We start from the raw sequence: 18,209 nt of genomic DNA on the forward strand, positions 1-18,209 counted from the left end.
AGTGGAGGGGGGGGAGTTGCCAGTGTGTCAGAAAGAGCAGGACAGGAAGGAGGAAGGGGGAGGAGTTCGGAGCAAGACGTCCTGCCTGAAAGGGAGGAGTGTAGTACCGAGAGCAGCGTAACTGTAGAAAGGAAGGTCAGAGGCAACGTACGCGCGCCAAGTTCAAATATAGAGGCGGGCGGAAATGAGGAGAGCTCTGAGGAGGAGCCTGGTGCCAAAGCACGAAGGAGGGGGGAGCAGGCGGGAGAAGACTCAGCCTCTGGGGAGTCCCGGAAAGAGGGAAGACAGGGGGGCAGGAAGACCCTGCGGAAAAGGAAAGAGAGGAAAAGGTGGAGCAGTACAAGCCTCTTAAATTGGTGCAGGGGAGGGACGGACTCAGAGGGGACTTCTAACATCTAAGGGTAACAGATGCGGAGCCACGGAGTTTGGATGTAATGACGACAATGATCTTCAATAAAACCTTTTGTATATAGCTTGGACTGGACTTTGGTCTCTTGTGAGCTGGGACCCAGGGTGGCTCTGACAGTAAGAAACAGTGTTCAGCAATTAAGAGAGAGAAATAGATTGTGAAGAAGAAAATAGACTTCTCTAGTATCTTTTAATAGGCTCACTGGACACTTGATAGATAGCACACACCACTGACAAATACTAAACTGTTGCCCTCTATGGATATTTCCCCTTTTTAGAATTCTGTAAAGAACGCCAAAGTTACATGGAGCTAGACAAAACATGACATTTAGCAAGCAAGCAAACTATCACACATCTAATAACAGGTTTATCTTTGTACTATGAAAGTTTTAAGAGAGAACATTTACCAAACAGAACAGAAGTTACAAGTCACAACAAAAGGTAGCACTCTCCTTTCTTTCCTTTTTGAACAGTCATGGATATGTACCTGGCCTGAGATCCATGCTAAAAGCATTTAATACTCCCACCAAAATGCTATGGAGAGCCATTCACTCACAATACCTGTATTTTATGTAAAGTTCACAATTGTATTAAAGAAGCTTAGTCTGCATAGCTCAGTCAGTACAGCATGGGACTCTTAATCCCAGGGTCTGAGGCTTGAGTCCCGTGTTGGGTGAAAGATTCTTGCACTGCAAGGGTTTGGACTAGATGACTTGCCCTTTCCAACTCTACAATTCTAAAATTTGCAGCAGGGCAAAAAACAGCAGTAGGCTTGAAATCTGCATGGAGAACCTAGGGCATGCAAATATCCTTATCTCTGGTATTGGTCAACACCATCTAGCTCAGACCTTATCACCTGCTTTAAATTTAAGTGAGGTTCTGATTGCAGGATCACCATAAAGATGAGTTGAGAGCCCCCCTCTCCAGATTCCCTGCCTCCGCCCACCCACCCCTCTATCCAGCATTCACCAGCAGGGCAGTACCTGCATGCTATTTTGCTATTTGAGCTACTTGCACCTGAAATGAGCTCTCCTCTAGTGACAGGGCCAGTAAAATGAGCACCTGTAAACAATACTGAAACTAAGCAAGTGTAGACCTGATCAGTCCTGGATGTAAGACCACTCTAGACCTATATGCATGATGCTCTGAGCTTTCCAAGGAAATAAAAATAGGAAGCAATAACAATAAAAAGAATCAAATACGGTTTGAGGGTAAAAAGACCTAGAAATATTAGCAGCCATCGTGACATAAATTTGATCCAGTCAATTATAACTGAAACCTTTTATCAATCACCATGGATGGAGAAACAACAGGGAATGGTATTTTCTTGGCAAGGGCAGTTTCTAGTGTCTGTGCTTAAAGGCTGCACTATTATATACTGTTTTCTAAGGAATCCTCGATGCTGTGAAACACAAATACCCTGGAAAAAAGCAATTTCTATGTAAATTGTTGAACAAATACCCAGGCTATTCAGTAAATGTCCTTAAATGGCATCTCATCCCCTGTCTTATGAGAGAAGGAATCACTCTCATCTTCTGAACACTCAGGAATTTGGAAGGGACACAAAGCATATGGAACAAGGCAGACCCAGCACATTCTTTATACCAGGAAACTACCAGATAATTATATCTCAGTAGGGGCCCCAGTTCAAGTCCAGCACAATTTGTGCAGTAATTAATTCAGCTGAAGCAGGGGGTGGGGCAGCTTTCACACAAAACTAGCCCAATTCAGGGTAATGGTATGTTTTCTTTTACTATTAAAATATTCCAAAAATAAAGGGCTAGTTTAGGCAGATCATTTGGTATTAATGCAGGTAGCTCTGACCTTCCTCAGGCACACACTCCTGTGGATAAAGGTAATTAGCAATGGTGGAACCGTCCCTTTTATTTTGGTGTTGGATATCCATGGAAACACTGCAGTGTGTCTCTGGTACCTGCAGGGATGAGGAGGAAGAAGAGGAAAGATTCCTTCTGGATCAGACCAGAAGGTTCAGTACCTTCCTTCAACCTGTGGTCAATCACATGCCTTTGGGAATCAACAAGCTGCGTGTAAAGGCAAAGGCCTTCTTTTGCTGTTGTTCCCCATCAGCTGCTAACTCAGTTGAAAATCATGGGCAAATTTGTTTAATGTTATCAGTGTCAATCAGGGATAGCCAATGGGATGCCCTCCTCCAGATGTTGCTGGACTGCAACTCCCATGATCCATGGCCATTTTCCACACTGACTGAAACTGGTGAGAGTTGCAGTCCACATCTGGAGGACAAACACTGGCTATCTCTGATGTAGATTATGATAGTTCATACTGTAGACAAGCACCATAATTTAATGTTATCACTGTGATTAGGTAAAATGCAAGGTGTACTTTGAAAACAAAACTTGCAGTTCACATGTTGTGGGGATGTAGCCAATTGAATCCAAAACTTAGGTGTGAATGGTATCTCTGCTGGCCTCGTTTTGAAACCTGGATGCTCCCTGAAGCTCTCAACGTAGAAGCTTCCAGCATTTTAACCACATGAGAGTTATTTATAGAAAATTACAGAAGCTTCCTTCCCATATGCTACACATCTGTAAAAGTTTAATAGTTTCCTGTTGTGGTAAGTGAAATGTTTATGCTACAAGGATTGTTATATCACACGTTTACCTTAATCAAAACCTTAATCAGTGGGGAGCGGGACCACTGACTCACAACCCCCCCCCCCCAAAAAAAAATGTACAGCAAAACTCTGGTTGCAATTGTGAAACATTTCTCATTGGCTCATATAATTCAATGTACATGTTCTCAATTGTTTACCTTTTAAAAATGAACCCAGCCCGGAGGACTTTACAGTTTGCGTTTCTTTTATATTTCTGCGCTTACAGCTTAAATTACCATTGACATGGTGTTTTTCTCATTTCCACTGGAAATGCCAGTGGCCAAGCATTTCACCATCTCCATAGCACAACCCACAACAGAGCTGCTAATACTGGATGACGTTGAACAAACAGCAATTCTCCACTGCCTAGCAATTAAAGCTGATAAGAGGCCTGTGTTGTTTGGGAATTCTTTTCAGCTCTAGCAGTGAGCTCTGGAATCGCCAGCCACTGAAGGTTTTTATGACATTGCTTTTTTTGAACGCAAGCAGTCTAGCTAGAGCTGATAAGAGCTTATGTATGCTTGGCTGGTGTTTGCCCATGACCAAGACTGTTGACAGGGGGTTCATTGTTGTGAAAGACAGCAACTAATCCCCAAGGACACCCTGGAACATTCCAACACTTTTCACAGAGGTGCTACTTTCTCACTGAATCTGGCATTGCTGTCATTCCACAAGTCTCTTTTCTTTGATGGCCGTGTATGTAGTGGGTTAGAGAACAAACAGAAATCATAATAGAACTTGCAGCAAGGTATGTTTTAGATAAATCACACCTAGCTATGAGTTCTATTGCTATGGATGTTTGTTCACAAAGAGCCGGACACAACTAAATGACTAAACAACAACAAAAAGCCCCACTGAGCTAACTTTGTTGTTGTTGTTTAGTCGTTTAGTCGTGTCCGACTCTTCGTGACCCCATGGACCAGAGCACACCAGGCACTCCTGTCTTCCAGTGCCTCCCGCAGCTTGGTCAAACTCATGCTAGTAGCTTCGAGAACACTATCCAACCATCTCGTCCTCTGTCGTCCCCTTCTCCTTGTGTCCTCCATCTTTCCCAACATCAGGGTCTTTTTCAGGAAGTCTTCTCTTCTCATGAGGTGGCCAAAGTATTGGAGTCTCAGCTTCACGATCTGTCCTTCCAGTAAGCACTCAGGGCTGATTTCCTTAAGAATGGATAGGTTTGATCTTCTTGCAGTCCAGGGGACTCTCAAGAGTCTCCTCCAGCACCATAATTCAAAGGCATCAATTCTTCAGCGATCAGCCTTCTTTATGGTCCAGCTCTCACTTCCATACATCACTAACTGAGCTAACTTACTCCCAGGTAAGTGCATATAGGATTGCAGCCAAAATCTTTCAGGTTTCAAGAGTTTTTATAAAAGCCAAAAATTAGTATCTGCTACAGCTCTCAACCTTTTTTACACATTCATCCAACTGTTTGCTTTTAACTGATCAATTTATCTTAAACATGGTCTCTGCAGAACTTTAATGAAGATACCATTCTAACAACTCTGAATCCAAACAGATATTATCTCCAGCAGTTTGTCTTCACACCCAAAGGCTCACTTCTCCATTGTCCCCCAAGGCAGAAAGATGCCAACCACAACAAAAATGAAATAATGTATACAATAATGTAATAACAGTATCACTTGTTAAAATGTAGTATCCTCATTTTAAAAAAAAATAAATAAAAATAGTCTGTTTAAGCAAAAACAAGAGGGTTATATGCCATACACCTTATGAAGTGGTGTCTATGCCATAATCAGTTTGTGAATCTTAATAGCGCCACAAAGCTCTTTTTCAGCATACATACTATTTTCATGAATTATGGCTGAAACACAGCATTTTAAAACATGGGGCAGCCAATGCAAAAGAGAGCAGGACACCTACATCCTTAACTATTGTACATAAAAGGGAATTTCAGCAGGTGTGTCCCTTGCTGCCCTACCAAAATACTGCTGTATAATTCCCTAGAAATCCCCCTTACTTTTACTTTTAATTATGCATTCCTATGCATAATGACAGTGAAGCGTTTTTAGATTTTGTTCTCTTGTCATAATCAAAGAGAAACTTCATGGGAAACTGTTTGATTTTTAAATATTGTTATTTATAAAGCAACTTTGTATTATATTCTGTGTTATGATAAATGTGACTGTAACCTATAAAGGAGCTCCTTCTTCAACAGTTCTAGCCAAATAGCAGGCTTCTGCCTGCTAAGCATCTGCTATTTTATGTAAAGGTTATGTTTTATCTATGGTCTTTGCTATGTTTTATGTATTTTAATATATTTTTATTATTGCATTTTTAATATTTTTATTACATAGAAATTCTATATCTCTATATAAAAATAAATGAAATTTATCTTGATGTACAGGACGTTGTGCTGACCATTTACACATTTACCGGTAGGTAAACTTAACTATGTTTTTGATAGATTACGACTACTGCTACATTTTAATAGTTTGATGGGTTTTTTTGTAACAACGATTGTGATTCCATTCTGGCTAAACAATAAACTAGGTTCTGGGCCAGATGAATGAGTGATCTGACCTGGCTAATATTCAAGTACAAATTTTGTTTTTGTTTTTTTAAATATACGAATGAGGTACATAAGGAATATGATTATGGCAGATAAATTATGTAGCCTGAGGCAACATTTGGGATGAAGGGTGTTCTAGATATTCTGCAAACAAATAAATAAGCACATCACCATTATGACAATATTAGTTTCATTTATCCATGTCCTCACTGGAACTTCATAGTATTCCTCCACACACACCTTTCAGTGACTTATTTCAAAAGTTGCTTTTTGCTCTTCCTTAAGTTTTGATTTGTAGTTGTAAAAAGCAGAGAAGGGCAAAGGTTTATGTTTGTTTGTGGAAGTTGCGCAATCTGCCAACGCTTTAAACATTCTCTTTTTTTCCATTACAGCTGTTCATGCTTCCTTTTGTGTTAACATAATAAACTGGGCACTGGGCAATTCATACCTCAATTCAACCAGAGAGAAAACAGAGTGAACTGAAAGCCGTAGCCAATATGAAGAGAGCGAAGTGAACTTTTATCGACACAATCTAGCTAGCAATGGAGCAGCAGATGTGGCAGAAAAGTATGATACCACCAAAGACAGAAACTGAAAACAAGGGGACATGAGGAAGACACATCCCCTCATTCAAAGTTTTCCATACCATCCTGGGTAAACCTTTGCTGCTCTTAAAAATTGTATCCATAGACTTAGAGGTGCTCCATAGTTACATTATACTGTGATGCTCCTGTAATAGAGGAACTGATTGCTTGAGCCACAAAAGTGCTAACACCAATCTAGCCTCTGCTCTGAACTTGCCATCCCGGCAAGACTACTGCCAGAGTGATTCCACTGTCATCATTATGGATTTGCATGCTGGGAAGCTATACCTTAACTAAGAATGAGTCAGCATAATGAATCAGAAGAGAAAAAGGAGGAAGAGTCCTGAACTTTCAGCAGCCACTGTCTGTACAGGCAACTATAGCATAGTTATCATGAAAATGACCCTATATCAGGCATAGGCAAACTCTGACCCTCCAGATGTTTGGGACTACAATTCCCATCCTCCCTAGCTAACAGGACCAGTGGTCAGGGATGGTGGGAATTGTAGTCCCAAACATCTGGAGGGTCAGAAGTTTGCCTATGCCTGCCCTATATGATCCATATGTCCCAGTCAGTTTTCAGACCCAGATATGTAATAGGGATAAGAAGCACTAGTCCACATTTGTTGTTGGCATCCATCTGGCTCAGGAGACAATGATGGAGTGTGCCTTCAGGGATGAAGCCAAACCATTGGAGAATCACAATGCCTGCTGTGGCTATAGAGACAAATATGGCTGAGACATGTTTTGTTGCAGCTGGGGCAGATGAAGACGTCCAATTGTGCTGATGCAGTATGGTATTTCTTTTCTTTCTGTGCTCCTCTCAGCTGTCATTCTTCCTCTGGTCACTAGGGTACACATTATGAAATTGCTATAAGGGTATTTAACATACTGTATTAAAAGCGGGGTTTGGGTGGGTAAGAAACATCACAAGTCCACTTAGGTCCATAGCAAACCTTTTCTGTATGTCCCATGTGCATGCCACAGGGGATGGTTGGTTATAGGTGTTTGTTAGGATAGTTATTCATTATGCATAGGTTATGAAACTGTAGTAATTAGCTTTTAAAAAAAACTTCAGAAAAGATCTTTATCATACTAAATATCAGTAATAATAGACACTGACCTGTGGTTCAGCAGCAACAGTCTTCAAGCAAAAAAAGAAAATCTGGAAGCTCTTTCCTTCCTTCCTTTTGTCCTTTTTTCTTTTTAAAACGATCTGTACTGCCATCCAACACAGCTCTCCTACTAACCACATTCACCAAAAGTATAATACCCATTCCTATTAGCAATACCTTTGATCTTCCTGCATTGAAGGTGATTGGTGTTCCTTCCAATTATGATTCTCAGCTCATTAACATTATGATAATGCCTATCTATGAAAAGTTATTTAGTTAACACTTTTAAAATTGATAGATTGCATTGTGGCTCTCCTGATTTGATATGTCTTGCTAAAGCATGAGAATTGTGCACATTGCTATTTGTACAGGGTGAGTCCTTTAAAAGAGGCCCCATGGATACAGAGTACACATGTTCCATGGGGCCTCTTTTAAAAGACTCACCCTGTAGTATTAAGCATGTTCTACCCAGTGGGACGCAGGTGGCGCTGTGGTCTAAACCACTGAGCTTCTTGGGCTTGCTGATCAGAAGGTCAGCAGTTCGAATCCCCGCAATGGAGTGAGCTCCTGTTGCTCAGTCCCAGCTCCTGCCGACCGGTAAATGGCATTTCCGTGTGCTGTTCTGGTTTCAGTGCTCCGTTGTGCCAGAAGCGGCTTAGTCATGCTGGCCACATGACCTGGAAAAACTGTCTGCGGAATGGACAAACGCCAGCTCCCTCGGCCTGTAATGCAAGATGAGTGCCGCAACCCCAGAGTCGTCTGCAACTGGACTTAACTGTCAGGGGTCCTTTACCTTTTTTTATCCATTAAAAGTTTGTATTTTTCCTACCCAGTTCAGCGAGAGAGTGCTGTTTTTCTAGCTAATACAAAAGTCATTCAGCAGGGGTGTCACACAAAAATCTCATTACAAACACACAAAGATCTAGCTTCTGGATTGTAGGAGCCACAACAAAATATAGTTCCTGGTATTAGCAGTAGGATAAAGATAGAGAAAATGCTTAACTGTTTCCCATTTCAGAGAGGAAATGGCTACAGTCATATAGAATCTAGAAGATATGGCTAAAAAGAACAACACAACACATCAAAACAGGTAAGATTTATTGTGAGGATATTACTATAAAGCATCCATATCTAAGTCAATCCTGGTTACAATGAACCAAGAACACAAGACTATCCCTTAAAATTCTAACTAACCTGTTTGGAATTAAACCAAACCAGGAAAATAATTCTCTATTATGCGATAGAATGATTTAATGACATGTTGGCATCAACCTTGTAATCAGCCACTGAATTATTTTTGACCCAATTAGACAAGACATACTCAGTGCACTCTTGCATGATCTTATTTCCTGAATGCAACATATAAAAATAGGTCAAGGGTTACTGCAAGCCTTTTGGGGTTTTTTAGTATCACCATTACAACACACTCATTTTACATGCATACATTTGTAAGCTCTTACTTTACAACAGAATCTTTCCACCGCTGTATTTTTGCAGATGTTTCTCCTGGTCAAATAAGATTATATGAACACTGTATTCAGTTCAGCATCCAACATAACCAGAGCTGAACAGGACTAGCAGCCTCTGAAATGTACTCTGTCCTTAATAGAAGGAATATAAGGCCCCATGGATATAATTTTAGAGATTTAGCTCTAAAGCCCACAACTCATTGGGATGCCTGGAAGAAAGCCCCATCATATCACAGCCTCGGTTCTCCATCAGTGACTTACCTCACAGGGTTGTTATGAGCAGTGCTTTTTTCCTTAAAAAAACATTTAGGGGTACTCTCATTTTGACTCAAGAAAATCACCATTTTATAGTTCAAATCAGGAAAAATAAATACAGTAAATGAACAAAAGTACAAAGATTCACAAAATGTTTAGGGGTATGCATACCCCTGCATCCCCCCTGAAAAAAAGCACTGGTTATGAGGATAAATGAGATTGACTCAGATTTACACCAGGCTATGAATCTAAGGGACACAGGTGGCGCTGTGGTCTAAACCATTGAGCCCTGCCCATGCCGATCAAAAGGTCAGTGATTCGAATTCCTGCAATGGGGTGAGCTCCCATTGCTCGGACCCAGCTCCTGCCAACCTAGCAGTTCAAAAGCACGCCCAAAAGTGCAAGTAGATTAATAGGTACCGCTCCGGCAGGAAGGTAAACGGCATTTCCGTGTGCTGCTCTGGTGTCAGTGTTCCATTGCGCCAGAAGCAGCTTAGTCATACTGGCCACATGACCTGGAAAAACTGTCTGCGGAGCGGACAAACGCCGGCTCCCTCGGCCTGTAAAGCGAGATGAGCACCACAACCTCAGAGTCGTTCGTGACTGGACTTAACTGTCAGGGGTCCTTTTACCGTTACTTTTATGAATCTAAACAAACAAGTGGAGTAAACAGCATAAGGCATAGATAAACCAGATAGATAAACTAGCATTATGCTGATAAATTAACCTGCATTTTTTCCCAAACATTTTCCAGCAATACTTAATTATTAGAGGGGAGAGAGCCTTTTGGTGAAATTTTCATGTTTGGGAGCAGGGTGGCTGAGGGGTGTTTGCAAGTGTATAATTTCTCCATTGGTCTGCACTCTGAAAACCCCATAATGTCCCCATTGAGGCTTTCTTGAAAGCACAGGGAAGTTGAGAGGCTGCCGATTGTGTGCTTGGCAACTGTTCATCTTTTTTTAAAGTGTTTTTTCCTTTTAAAGAAATCAGTGCAGAAAGATTTCTTTTTAAGCTAAAAAGGAGGACTTCCCTTAAGCAGAAGCAAGTGTGCCAGTGTCAGGGGCTCAAAAGCCAGACTGCTAGACTTCCTGTGATTCAACACTCAGGTAAACACATTGTCATGTATCTCATGGAAATGTCATGGAGAGGATAGCTGGACCTTGAGGAGGAATGAGAGGAGCTCAGGGAGCTGCCCTTGGACAACCTTTTTGCCTGCGCAGTCCCAGGACTCTGACTGTGCCCTCCTCACTCTTCAAAAGGAAGAGGCTGGGTGGAATGCTGCTTGTTGGATCAACACATTAGCTTGCACTTAGCCATGCATCTATACCTCTTCTGCACCTCCTGCACCTTGTAACCTGTGCATTACATATGTACCAATCTCATCCACACATTAAAACACTGGGCAGAAACCATGCTGGGAGTCTGAGTACTTTAGTCTAGCAGTGAGGGCCAGGATAGACATCATAAAAGATTTCCCATTGGGTTTCTTCAGATCAGGGAGCTGGCAGCACTGGAGAAATGCTTAATGCACATCACCAGCAGCGCCCTTGCAACAGTTAGGTAAGCTTGACCCCACACTCAACAACATTCTAAAGAAATTCTAAAGCACACTGCAAATGAGGCCAAAACCCCCCCCCCAACCCACAAAAACTTCTTTTACAGGGGAACAATAATCTCAAGAAACTGGAGGACAGGTTTGAGCACAACACTAGCTAGGACTGTTGCATTGCTTATTGTTTTGAGTTACTCACTCATATGGCTGCTCATGCACCATATGAAGGGCAATTAAACAGCTGGTGCCTTTAAAGCCAGGCTTATATGCAACAACATTTTTTATGTGGGACTATGTCCCCCCTCATTAAAATAAATTGGGGCGGGGATGTTGTTTCCAGGAAGTAGATGGTAACTTGGACATAGGTCCGAATTATTTCAACATAACTTGTTTCTACATAATGGGTACAACCCGAAGAAATGCAAGAGTACTAAGTTGTACTGAAACCAGTGGAGCTAAATTACAGCTAAGTTTCCTTCAATAATTAGTACTGGATAGTGAACCATAAGAATGATAAGGAATGTAAGCTATGCACACTTCATGGGTCTCAGATTTTTTTTTTTATCTATGTCCCTTTATTAGTGTTTCTTAACAAATATTTTTGATGCAGTTTTAGCAAGCTTGACAAAAATAAATAAACAAAGCTTTGTTGAGCTGAAATGCTTCACATGCATTATCTCAAGAATCCTTAAAACTGCCATGTGAGGTAGGCCAATAATATTGTTACCATGCAGATGGGGATGTGGTGATTGAGGCTGAGAGAACAGTGGCTTTCCTAAGGCCACCTAATGAGTCCATAGCTGAGGCAATATTTGAACCAGGGCTTCACAGCTCCCATTTGATTTATTTAATGAATCACAAATGGCACTGAGGAAGGGATCTTTATATCTCACACACACGCCGGGCTGCTTCTGTTGCCTAAATCAACCCTCCCCCAAAAGCTAAAGTGTTGTAACCAATGTTTCACCAGCAGGGTTTCACCAGTGCAACAGGACTTCCATTTCGTCTCTCCCCCTGCAGGCCTCCTGTTCTGTTCCACCAGGTCCTCCTACATTGCAGAGCTGATTTTTGGGTGTGGAGGGGACTGGATGGGACAGAAAAGGAAGAGGAAGACCTAAGACTCACATGAACTGGATATAGCAGAATGGGGAACTAATAGCCACAGAGAGGATGGGCTAGATGAAGGAAACCCAGTGCCACTGTTCAAATAATATTTAAAGCACCCTACATTGATTTCATGTGTGTGAGTGAGTGAGTGAGTGAGTGAGTGTGTGTGTGAATGAGAGGGGGGGGGGGAGAGATCGGATTACTAATCTGATGTGTAACTTGTGGTTTGGTCCTTAAATTACAATGTTACACCTAACTTTCATAAATGAAACAACTCTTTAGGTCTGTAGATGTAACAAAAGGTTAAAGTCATCTGTCACATTTACTGGGAAACAGATTTCATTTAATAATATGAGACATGTTTGTAAACAATGCTTAAAGCGGCACAAATAAGCAAACCTATAAGACTTCTGCTTAGCCTGCTACTGATTTTAAATTTACTTTAGCTGGTCATTCGCACAGCTATGGACTCAAAAACAGGTAAAATGGGGACGTGAGTGTCACTGTGGTCTAAACCACTGACCTCAAGCACAATCTCAAAGGCATTTTTCTTCATGTCCTACAGACCAGCCAAACTGCACTACTACAGATAAACAAAAGCCATATTGTTTATACACAGACACACAAAAAACAGAGAAAGAATAAATATACATTTCCATGCACAACTTGACTTTATAATATTTATGTTCCCATTAGCAAAAATTTAATCAGACTCTTTAAACAGTTGAAGGAGGTTTTGTTCTTTAGCCAGGGAGGAACTTGCTCACAGTGAGGTTAGGTGTTTATCAAGAACACTTCTGGAGTTTCATGTGGGCTTCTGATGAGTATTTCAGTAAATCTAGCTCCTGGGAGCTGTCTGGAGCCATGTGGGTCTCGCACTGATTCATCAAAAGCATGCAAAAGAGATGAGAGGAGAGGGGTCATAGCTCAGTAGTACAGCATATGCTTTGTAAGCAGAAGCCAAAGTCCAATGCCTAACATCCCTAGTTAAAGGGATTAGATAGCAGGTGATATGAAAGACCCTGGATAGCCACTACCAGCCAGTGCAGGCAATACTAGCATTGCAGGGCATTGGACTAGATGACCCTTGGGATACCTGAAATAGTCTGACCTGGTATGCAGCTGCTTCCCATGTGCTCAGCATCAGTGATGGTGAAAATGGAGAACCTGATTTAACACATTACTTTTGGTCTTCCTGTTTTTGCTTCCAAAACATCCAGCTATGGACCTACAAAGCAAGAAGCTCCAATTTGGACAATTCCACCACTTGGAACATCCCAGTAAATGCATTTAGAACAAGTGGGACCTGAAACAAAATGTTGCAGCACTGAATACTCTTTGCACAAGTTGCCAAGCAGCCAGCCACACCCTTTGTTAAGATATGCCATTCCATTTCCATTCCCCTACCCAATGCCAGTTTCCCACATTTTGTGGGAACACCGAGAAAACTCCATGCTCATTTGGCTGTTTTGAAGTTTTCCCTGAGTTAACTTTCAGAATAAAGGCTGTTGTACATTAAAGCCACTATCTGGAGATAAATTGCTCCTCCAAGCTTTTTCACTATGATATTGTAAGCCCTACATGGAAAGACAGCTCCAGCAGATTGAGCAGATGAGACCACTAGTGGGTCCAATGATCAAGAAGACAGTTTCAGCATGTGCTGTAGAGGGAAATGAGGGGCAGGTGGCAGCAGTGGAGGAAGCCTCTCTGGCACCTGGGGTGAAGCACCCATAGGGGCGGAGCGAACTTCCCCCAGGGGTGGGGGCAGGGCACGCGGTGCCCATAGGGATGGGACAGGGTGCCCTGTGCCCTTAGGGAGGGACAGGACGGGGTGCATGGGGCCCATAGGGATGGGGCAGGGGGCGCAGCACCCCTAGGGGCAGGGCGCACCATGGGGCCTCAGCCACCCTACAGCTGGGGGGGAGGCAGCAGGCGGACAGAGTGGAACTGCTGGTGCCCAAGACGTGTGGCTTGGGCATGCTGCAGGCCCAGCAGTGAGTGCTGCCCACCATTTTGTCACCCACCTCAGTGGGGGCACCCGGGGCGGACCGCACCTACTGCACCCCCCTTGCTGCGCCCCTGGCATGTGGGGCTCATCAACCTGGGAAGGTAGCCCATCTAGGAGAAGAAAAACTGATCCTAAACCTCTGCTGCCTTTCAGGGTATCTTTGGCAGAAAAAGGGCTTAGGAATAAACCCTACACAATTCCAGAGTGGAGTCCTATGATGGTTGGATGGCACCTTGTACGCCTTCTTCCAGCAACTCCTGCAAGCAAGCTGGTGCCAAACGTATTGTTCTGCTTTCCTTTGGACCACATCAGTGAAGCCAGGGGGTGTGTGTCTTGTCATCTGGGCAACCCAGGACCTTTGTACATACTGCTCAGGCTCGCACCCTGAGGAGGTCACTTTGGTGCTACTAACACAGCAGTTTGACTTCATCCCCAGCTCGGAGGCACACTCCATTGTCTCTCGAGACAGACGGATTCCAACTAAAGTTCCCAATCTCCCCCCATCCTCATGACGAATTAAAAATTGATGAAAGTCTTGATGGACCACTTAATTATTTTTCTGCCGGATTTAGCAATTTCAACACACTGTTTTAGATTCTGTATGATTTTAACTGTATTTTTACAGACATGCCGATGACTACCTGAATGAAGCTTGTGGACCACTGGAGGTCTACGGACCATGGTTTAGGAACCTCTGTTGTAAATCTTTCTTATTTCCAGTCATTTGCAGTGGTATGGAGACAAAAAAAGCACCAGAGTCATATGGTGAGCCATTAGTAATTTAACACAACTTTTAAATGGCAGCTAGGATACTTGGATTCTACCCCCCCCCCAAAAAAAAGCCCTAAGGTAAGGTAAGAGTACCTTAGGTTAAGAAATTCCATTCACTACTTTCTTAAAAATACATTCTGCTCATTTTTTTCATTTCCAATAATGCATCTTCAAAAGTAGCTCTGATTAGACAAGCACGACTAATCTACATTTTGAAGCCATTAAGTACAGTATATTGTATTGATTGGTATTTTTGGTGGCTTTTTAATTTTGCAAGCCATGATTCAGAAAAGTGAGTGTTATTTTAAGCACACCAACATCAGGCAATAAGTCTTTTGTATCAACTCCAAGAGGAATGTCAAAGGCAGCTAATGCCATGTTGTGTTACAGTATGCCTTCATATTTTGGCTCAATTTGGCTATAATTTGGGTACAGTGGTACCTCGGGTTAAGTACTTCTTAACCTGAAACTATTCTTAACCTGAGGCACCACTTTAGCTAATGGGGCCTCCTGCTGCCGCCACGCCGCCGGAACACGATTTTTGTTCTTATCCTGAAGCAAAGTTCTTAACCTGAAGCACTATTTCTGGGTTAGCAGAGTCTGTAACCTGAAGCGGATGTAACCCGAGGTACCACTGTATCAAGAATAATGCCCTTTCACAGCATGCCTATGAAACTAAATGTGCTCAACACTTTCACTCCTAGCAAATCATAAGACAACCTGTAAGCAACAAAAATTTGGAAACCTGCAATGTAGGAGGAGATTTGGAGTGGATAAATGGTGAGTAAGGAAAGTGTTAATCACTCCACTCCAAATCCCCCTCCTATTTTGCAGGTTTCCAAACTTCTTTTTGCCTTTCCAAATGTGCATTTTGGAAGCTCAAGGGGAGATAAGTGATGGGGAGAGGTACAATCTAGAGTAGAAGAATGACCAGTGCAGAAAAGTTTCAAAGTAGCTCAATTGGCAGAGCAGGAGACTTAATCTCAGTCATGCTGGGCAAAAAAATTCCTGCATTGTGACAGCTTGGACTAAATGACCCTTGTGGTCCCTTTCAACTCTACAACTCTATGATGATTCTAACAAACTTCCCTGGCTGCTTCTCCACTCTAAAAAGCTCCCTCCCCAAAGCTGCTTTTCCCTGGGGGGAAAGCTGCTTTTCCCAAAGAGGCGGGTTCACACATTTGTCACTGTTTCATTTCACAAATGTTTGTATTTGTGTGCGTGCACACACACAATGTGTTGTCAGAGTTCTGAATAATGAATTGAATTGTGCTGACAGATGGCTAGTTTAAATAATTATCTCATGAACAACACTTTATGAACTCTGGTACTTGTAACCAGCGTAAGAAGTTCTCAGCATACAATGGCTTGTTTTGCTCAATGCATTAGGAATGAATGGAACACACAGAGAGAAGTTAAAGCACAGCTCATCAACTAGAGAGTGTATCTGCATGGACCTTTAGCACAGAGAAGCCACAGTGGTGCACCCCACCATGCAGAACAGGTACCTAGCCAGAGTAAAGGATATATACAATTGCCATCTTCTGGAGCTGTCTCTCTCCCCCCACCCCACCCCCGGCAACCTAGCATCTATTGACATTAATCCTGGAAATAACTTAGCTGCACACGCACCTGTAAGGGAGTAACTTATGTGCTTAAAGGAAAGGATTTATCTGTAGCAAACGTTATGCATGAATCTAGGCAATTAAATGTTACAGGCAGACAGCGCCAACAATTAGGCTGCAATGCTCGGAATACTTTCCTGGCAGCAAACTTCATGGAACACAATGCAACTTACTTCCAATAAAGTATGCCAAGGCTTGGTCTGTTAAATATCTGATGAGACACTGTGAGAGTTTTCCTAAGAGCTGCTAAAGCGTAAGGTATATAGGACATAATAACATGTGCTCTTTGATGAGGCCATATTGTGGGGGCTGGGTTATTGGTTTTGTTTGTTACTACAGTATGTTATGCATTTTGTGTTTTTAGATAGTAAGTCGCCCTGCGATCATCAGGTAGAGGGTGGTATAGAAATTAATCAAATAAATAATCCAGCTCTGCATCCTGTTCTCACAATGGCCAACTGGAGGCCTGTGGGAAACCTGCAAGCGGGATCTGAGCACAAGAGCACTCTTGCCCTCCTGTGGTGTCCAGCAAATGGTATTCAAAAGCATTGCTGCCTCCAACTATGAGGGCAGAGCATAGCCATCACAGCTAGTCACCATCGACAGCCCTCAGCCCTCTCCTCCGTTGTCCAATGCTCTTTTAAAGCCATCCAAGTCTGTGGCGATCACTGTGTCCTGTGGGAGGGAGTTCCACAGTTTAACTAAGTCTGTGGCGATCACTGTGTCCTGTGGGAGGGAGTTCCACCGTTTAACTAATGCACTCTGTGAAAAAGTTTCTTTTATCTGCCCTGGATCTTCCTACATTCATCGGATTGTCCGAAACTTCTGGTGTGAAAAAAGCCTTTCTCTACTCACTTTCTCCACGCAAGGCATAATTTTATAAACTTCTCTCAAGCCACCTCTTATTCCCTTAAGCTCAAAACTCCCAAACGCTGCAAGCTTTTTTCCCCTTTATGGCTCCAGGCAGGAGGAAGGCTGGCTGGCTGGCGGGCAAACGAGGCATGCGGCTTCAACAACAGCTGCCTCACTCCCGCAGGAGGATGCTGACCTAGTAGCTCGGGCTGCCACCCTCAGCATCCTTACTAGGTCAACTTCGGTCGGAGAAGTCCGCCGGGTAAACCCGCGTCGCGCGAGGGCTGCCAATCTCCGGGGGGGCGGGGCTTCGGCGGGCGCCGAGCGAGCCGCGCGCCCTTGGCGAGCGTGCGCGGGGCTCCCCGAGGCCCTTTTCCCGCCTTTTCTTGACAGAAAACGACAAGCAGCCTTCTTGCCCGCCCGCCTGCCTGCCCTCCCCGCTCCTTGACCCCGGGAGCCGCCGCCGCCGCCGCCGGGCTCCTCGGGGAAGAAGGGGGGCCCTTATGACGGGGAGGGGGGGGGTCGCTTCTAACCAAACGCTCAGCAAAAAGCCGTTGGGACTCACACAGTGAAGTGATAGACGAAGCACTTCCAGCCGGTGGGTCTCTCCAGGAAGTTGTAGACCCGGCCTTGGATGTGGCTGCGGCTCAGCAGAGGTCTGCGGACGCTGTAGATGGAGACGCGCGGGTCGAAGCTGACCGGAGGGCGAGGGTAGTCGCCGCCTCCGCCGCCGCCTCCTCCGCCGCTCATGGCCACGGTGGCTTCGGGCCCCTCGACGTACCGCGCGCGCTGCTGAGTGGCGCCGCCGGGCGCCGCCGTCCCCCCCGCGGGCGCGGAGAGCGAGAAAGGCGCGTAGTGCGCGTTGGCGGCGTTCTCGGCCAGCTCCAGAGCCGAGGGTTTCATGCTGCCTTTCCTGGACGGGACGGACAGGCGCCCCAAGCTCCACGGCTTCCTCTCCGCCTTGGGCGAGGAAGGAGAAGACATCGTGGGGGCGGGCGGGCGGGCGGGATGCGGAGCCAGGCAGCGAGCGCGACGCGTCTCTCGCTCGCTCGCTCGCTCGCTCTCCTGCTTCCCCCGCGGCCTCCGCTCAAGTCCCCGAGAGCTCGCCTTGGCCCCGCCCCCTCCGGGGGAGGGCGGGCTCCTCGGGGAAGGCCCCTGCTCCCTCCGCCTCGCCGCTGCCAGCAGCCACCCAAGGAGCCCCGGGGGCAGCGCGTCCCTTACTCGCGCAAGACGGCCGAGACTTTCCGCAGCTGTGCAACAAGTAGATCTTCAGCAGGTGCAGAACTTGGGTGATTCAT

The 18,209-nt window shown here is 44.3% G+C and overlaps 1 protein-coding gene across 3 annotated transcripts in view; it reads right to left on the reverse strand.

Moving 5' to 3' along the window:
- KCNQ1 (potassium voltage-gated channel subfamily Q member 1) overlaps positions 1 to 17,912 on the reverse strand; it is a 285,672-nt gene extending 267,760 nt beyond the window's left edge. For all 3 annotated transcript variants that reach the window (XM_081840773.1, XM_081840772.1, XM_081840771.1), the window contains exon 1: positions 17,477 to 17,912. In XM_081840773.1, coding sequence (XP_081696899.1) covers positions 17,477 to 17,895 — 419 coding nt within the window. In that variant the 5' untranslated portion in view covers positions 17,896 to 17,912. The remainder of the gene's footprint in view (positions 1 to 17,476) is intronic.
- Between the last annotated feature and the right edge of the window lie 297 nt (positions 17,913 to 18,209).

The sequence above is a fragment of the Podarcis erhardii genome (assembly GCF_964252035.2).
Source record: "Podarcis erhardii genome assembly, chromosome: 1".
NCBI lineage: Eukaryota > Metazoa > Chordata > Lepidosauria > Squamata > Lacertidae > Podarcis > Podarcis erhardii.